The sequence below is a fragment of the Notothenia rossii genome (genome assembly GCF_949606895.1).
Source record: "Notothenia rossii genome assembly, chromosome: 12".
Lineage (NCBI taxonomy): Eukaryota > Metazoa > Chordata > Actinopteri > Perciformes > Nototheniidae > Notothenia > Notothenia rossii.
In genome coordinates, this window is record NC_136911.1 from 16315053 (window position 1) to 16321052 (window position 6000).

At 43.4% G+C, this 6000-nt stretch overlaps 1 protein-coding gene across 4 annotated transcripts in view; it reads left to right on the forward strand.

The window, feature by feature from the left end:
- The window catches only part of asap1b (ArfGAP with SH3 domain, ankyrin repeat and PH domain 1b), a 48926-nt gene that overhangs the window by 25062 nt on the left and 17864 nt on the right, over positions 1-6000 (forward strand). For all 4 annotated transcript variants that reach the window (XM_079660974.1, XM_079660972.1, XM_079660971.1 and 1 more), the window contains exons 7-11: positions 315-400; positions 1963-2038; positions 2565-2651; positions 3571-3671; positions 3849-3918. In XM_079660974.1, the coding sequence (XP_079517100.1) occupies positions 315-400; positions 1963-2038; positions 2565-2651; positions 3571-3671; positions 3849-3918 (420 nt within the window). The remainder of the gene's footprint in view (positions 1-314; positions 401-1962; positions 2039-2564; positions 2652-3570; positions 3672-3848; positions 3919-6000) is intronic.

Genomic DNA, 6000 nt, shown 5'->3' on the forward strand with positions numbered 1-6000 from the left:
ATCCTTTTTGAATCTTTTTTTAGATCAGGGCAGACTGTTCGGTATTTTCCTGTACTGAAAGTGTGTTCTACCACTTAAGTCCCCACTCCCGGTTTCAAGGCAGTCATGGCTCGTACATCAAAGCTTTCTCAAAGCACTCAGACGCGATTATCATAATGCAAAGTGTTCATACTCTTCAGTGTCTATGGCAAGGCAGAAACATCTTTATTCTCTGTGTAACAGCTCTGCCTCATTAAACCCAAGAAAAAAATCATTTCAACCCACCCTGGATTTCAACTCCTGACTGAACTCTGCACTTCTCTTTTCCTTTGCAGTACCTGATCAAAGTAAATGAGATCAAGACCAAGAAAGGAGTGGACCTCCTCCAGAACCTGATTAAGTATTACCACGCTCAGTGCAAGTAAGTACCACCTTAATCCCCCTGAACCCGAATCTGTGAGTCTCCCCCGTTGTGTGCATCACACCCCCTTAGAAATGTGTCAGAGAGAAAGGTTGTGTCTCTCTCCGTCTTTGCAGCTCTTGATGTCAATTTCCTTTTCTCCTGTATGATTCACAGACCTTGAGGGTGCACACGTGGGTATATATAGCTCTCATAAATATGCACAGGTCATCATCCAGATACGTTCTGATAGCTGTGGGGTTTGGTGGGTAAATAAGTGGGCGCTCTCCGTGCCAGAACCGCAGCTCACGACGCCTTTTGACAGAACGACAAATCTTCTCGCGCAGTTGCTAGGTCCTGTCATAACACCAGGACAAAACAATATACTTCCCAATGTAATCCGTTCAACCTGGGTCTTGATCGATTGAAAAAAGGAGCAGCGGTGACGGATTAGCGGCAAAAAAAGCAATCGATGTGAACCTCAGGGAGGAGTGACTGCTCACAGCCAGAAAACTGTTTGTGTTTATTTTCCACGTCAGATGCTCTTCATTTAACAAATTGAGGGCGGCAATTAACTGAAAATAGTATCGGCCCAAGGAAGCACGGACACTTTCAGAAAATACATTGGTTCTTCTCTAGATAACATCCCAACATTAGTACTATATGATGTCAAATTAGGTATGTAGTGAATTACGTAGGTTTTTGGATGCAAGAATTCAATTCTAATTATGAAACAACAGCTTTCTAGATATGCTCAACTGCCTCATAATGAGTGGACTGTGCAATGGCGGTCTGTGAGGTTTAAATGAAAGTGAGCCATTGACTCCTCACCAGAATAATGAAATGAGATCATCATAAGCGCAGTAATAGAGGAAGGTTAACCAGGAAGTTGCAAGGCAGTTAGCCGTACTGGCATTTCCACTAGAGTACTTTCTCTGCTTATTAGAGAACATGTTCCTCTTCTTAATTAACATTATTCTTATTAGGGTCCATACTTCCCAAACCTTTACAACAGTGTTGGTGGGTAGAATGTTATCACGGCCAAAAGCTATACCTGAAGCAGAAACACTTTTACTAAACATCCTTGTACTTGACTTGGGAGCTGGATGGAGTGGGAGGACACAAGTGGGATCCTCAGTGCTCAGATTAAAAGCAAACAAGCAGAGGAGAGATGAGACGGAGAAAGTAATGAGCGGAAGAAAGGAGCGGTGGGCAGGGGGATGGAGGGATGGAGGTCATTAGCTGTGATTTGTGGCTACAGCGCCGCATCGAGGTGTGTCGCGCCGACAGATCCGTGATGGATTTCAGGATGTGCTAAGCACCTCTGCAAATCTGCTGTGGACACGCACAGCCACCATTTCTGTGCCAAGACCCAAAGGCGAGAACAAGCCCAGCTATACATTAAACATAAACTGCACCAATCCCCCCCCCCCCCCCCCCCCTCTCTGTGTGACCTTCATAGTGGCCAAAAGTCTTAGCACCTGACATTTGCAAAGTAGTAATTATCATAATTGACCGACTCTCAAATGTATTCAGTGCATGTTGATGTCAGTGAGATTCACATTTACCTTTTTATTCTCCAGTTTCTTCCAAGATGGCTTGAAGACAGCGGATAAGCTGAAGCAGTATATTGAGAAGCTGGCAGCTGATCTCTATAATGTAAATTATTTTCCATATTTTGCCTCTCTTATTGAGCAGATTCATTTTTGCTTAAGCTAGAAAGTGTACTTGAAGTGGTTTTCTTTTTTGTGTGTCCGAGGTCAAAAAAGGAAGTGTATGCATAATGACCCCTTATAGAAAGTGACTAAATAAAAGAGTCTTGTTGATATGCTTTACGGTAGGTTTCAGGAAAGAAAAGGCTATCTTACACACATAATAAAAAACGTTTGGAATGGTAGAGCCTACACTGACTGCTCTCCAACATTTCTTATATAAAGTCCTGCTGTGCTTTCTCCTGAAGCGGCCGTGTTAAAGCCCTGCAGTTCTCACGAAAGGGGAAGTAGCACATCTGCAGCAACTGTCATGACTCACCTGGAAACTTCCCATATAAACGAAATAAAAAGCAACTAAGTTAATTTTGTAGCAGATAAATTCATTTCAGTCTTGGTATTTACACGAGGCACTTTTATCAGCACAATAAACATCCCCCTGTAAACACAGCTAGTCATCTTTTTGTGTTCCTCAGATCAAACAAACTCAGGATGAGGAGAAGAAGCAGCTGACTGCCCTGCGCGACCTGATCAAGTCCTCCCTCCAGCTGGACCAGAAGGAGGTAGACAGCTCACACACACACACACACACACACACACACACACACACACACACACACACACACACACTGGCCAAATGTAAACTTGTTGTAGGTGGACATCTTAACAAGGCCCAAACCGAGACATATCATTCTAGTCACAGCAATGGGGTTCACTTAAACAGCCATATTGCTCCAGGTGCCACACAGATCTTTTGTTAGACATTTTCCACCACCACGGTTTGGAGCTTGTCTCCTGCAGCACAGAGCGAGTGCCCAGTGCTGTACCATGCTGGTAGCCAGTGTGTGGTCGGCTTTGCTGGTGACCAGTGTTGTGCCTCACTGGCTGCTCAGTGGAGAGCCCCTCACGGCCCGACTTAACACATCATGATTAAAACCCTGCCAACCCCGGATTTACTCAGAAACATAACCTGCTGTGGTAGATTCACACATTCATTCTCTGCATGACAGCCGTTCACATTTAATGTTCACTTCCTGTAGCTTCTCTTGCTAATATCACCCACGGTAGGCACGACAGTAAAACATGCATATTGTGGATTTGATGGTACATGGGTGGGCGGCACACTTTTTCACACTCAACGCCTTGCACCTGAGATGGATCTTTCACACCTCTCCCCTCTATCTCCCCCTTTCTGCCTTCTGCTTGTCTGGATTCAAGTCTAGAAGAGTAAGTTCTGGTGCATGTTGGGCATGCTGGCATTTGTCTGTTCAGTGGTTTGGCCTTTTAGAGGCTTCAGAGCATGCCTTATATATGTCATTTTCTTGTTAGCCCTTTGGTTTAAGATTAGACCTTGTGTTTTGACGTTTAAGTATAGTGTGTTTGTGTCTGTGCTGCATGTCTTTCAGCAGATACTCTGCATATAACTTGTGTTTAACGTTGTTATTCCTTGCGTGTTTGCACATTTTGTGTGGATTCGCACAGGACTCGCAGAGTAAGCAGGGTGGCTACAGCATGCACCAGCTGCAGGGGAACAAGGAGTTTGGCAGTGAGAAGAAAGGCTACCTGCTGAAGAAGAGTGATGGGTAAGCCGCTAATACAGACACTAATACATCAACACAGTAAGAGGAAGTAGCATTTAAAACATTAGCTTGTAGACATTAACATTCAAATGTAGAATTTCAAAACTTATCCACACAGATAAGAAACACATGAACACAAGTCCTTTCCTAATGAGCCCCCCCCTCCCTCTTTTTTTACAGACTGAGGAAGGTTTGGCAGAGGAGGCAGTGCTCAGTGAAGGGGGGCATGCTCACCATCTCTCATGCCACAGTGAGTACCACACACACAGACACACAGACACACACACACACACACACACACACACACACACACACACACACACACACACACACACACACACACACACACACACACACACACACACACACACACACACACACACACACACACACACACATACACACATACACATACACATACACACACACAATCACACTTTGCTGATCAAAGAGAGAACATCATGCGGGGAGGTAGTGTTGGGCTTTCTCAATCTGGAGGCTGGCAGTGTGGAATTGACATAGATGGGTTGTCATGGCAACCCCGTCTCCCCCTTCTCGCCGCCCCTCCCCCCTCTGCCTGCTGCGCCTGGGTGACTCATCTGAGAGCAGTGAGATCGTACTGTATGCTGGCACGTCTGAGGGCTCGTCTCCGTGCAGCTGCAGTGGCTGCTTCGTTGCGAAACCAGAGAAACTGAAATCACACCCGAATAAACTCTGTAACACTTGCTGTGATTTAAAACCTCCCACTGTGTCTGAAATAAAGACTGAGGAGCTTAGCACAATCCCCACGTTTAGCTAATTGTGGCAGAGCGGTGGCAGATGTCTCGTCAGGCAAAGACAGATCCAATTGTGGACTTAAAGAAAAAAACAGGAAATGTTTCATTGGGTTTTGGAATTAACGAGGTATAGTCTGTGCATTTTGGCTGTATTACCCTAACTGTCACTTTAAAGCTGTCATGTTTAAAAATAAAGAATCTGAAGAATTGTTTAAAAAACACTGAGAAATGTTGAAGCATCAAGACCGATAAGAATCTCCCTGATGTCTACAAACCAACAAGTTAAAGGGAACCTATTATGGTCATTTTAAGATTTCATTTTTTTTTTGGTGCCTCTTTTGTGAAATGTTTACGTGCTTTATTGTTTAAAAAGTGCCTTATTTTTCTCAAACTGCCTATGCTGCTCTTTTCACCCTCTGTCTGAAACCAGAGCCCAGTCTGCTTAGATTGGTTAGCTGGCTAGCACGGTTGTGATTGGTCTTAGAAATGGAGCTCCAGCCAATACAAGAGCAATGATTGCGTAGTGATGTCACTCTACCACAAGTCTCACTGCCTATCAACATCATTCAAACTAAAATGACTTGGTGGACATCATTGGTGACCAAAAACATACAGAAAGCTTTTTATATTTGCTTTATCTTTGGAAAAAAGTGGTTTGTATGAATAAATGCACACAAACAATAGACAAAATATTCAATTCATCCAAAATATGACAAAATATTCACTTTATAACCATATCTTTGTTAAAGACTATTGAATAACCTTACCTATATGAAGGCCCTAAGGAAGATCCTCTGTGCTGTATTCAGATTCAGAACCTCCCTTGCTGTGTGTGAGCCTCAGCATTTTTCATTGGTCACTTTCTGTTTTAATAGTGTTAGTTTGTGAGCATGATTTCAACTTTCCCACAGCCGCTGCCTCAACCATGATAACATCCTTTGTGTTCGCTGCAAGCTCTTGGGAAGTGGTTTGTCTCACATATGACATGAAAGGCTTCCTATTGTTCTGTTGTACAATCACTCGCGTTGTGTTACTCTTGGTAGATATACAAGATCTTATAACACATTTATTTCCGACTGGAGTCTCTTTAAGTTCTTATTTCTGGTGTCAGAACTTGTGGCAGCTGAACTCTAGGTGACTCTTGTTGACATGGCGGGTTGCCAGCAGGCCAGCCGAGCTCCACGGCTCATCACAGCCTGTTAGCATTTCATTAGCACGTGCTGCCTGTCACTGGCAGGGGACAATGCTCAGTATACATGTGCCAAGTGGGTCCATTATTACAGTACACAGCCCAGCCATGACGCTCCAGATTCTCAATGGCGTCCTGGGGTCAACCTGTTTCAGTGTGACACCATTTTGTAACTTGTTAATATGCAAATTACACAGCTATGGTGTTGATTAATAGATAAATGAAGAGAAGAAATTATAATTATATTGATAAATCATGTTATCCTTGATCAGTTTTCTTGATTAGCCTCTTTTTTAAATAATTTTCATTTGATAGTCTTTGTGTTTTTAGCATGTAAGTGAAAATAATAATAAAAATACCATCCATT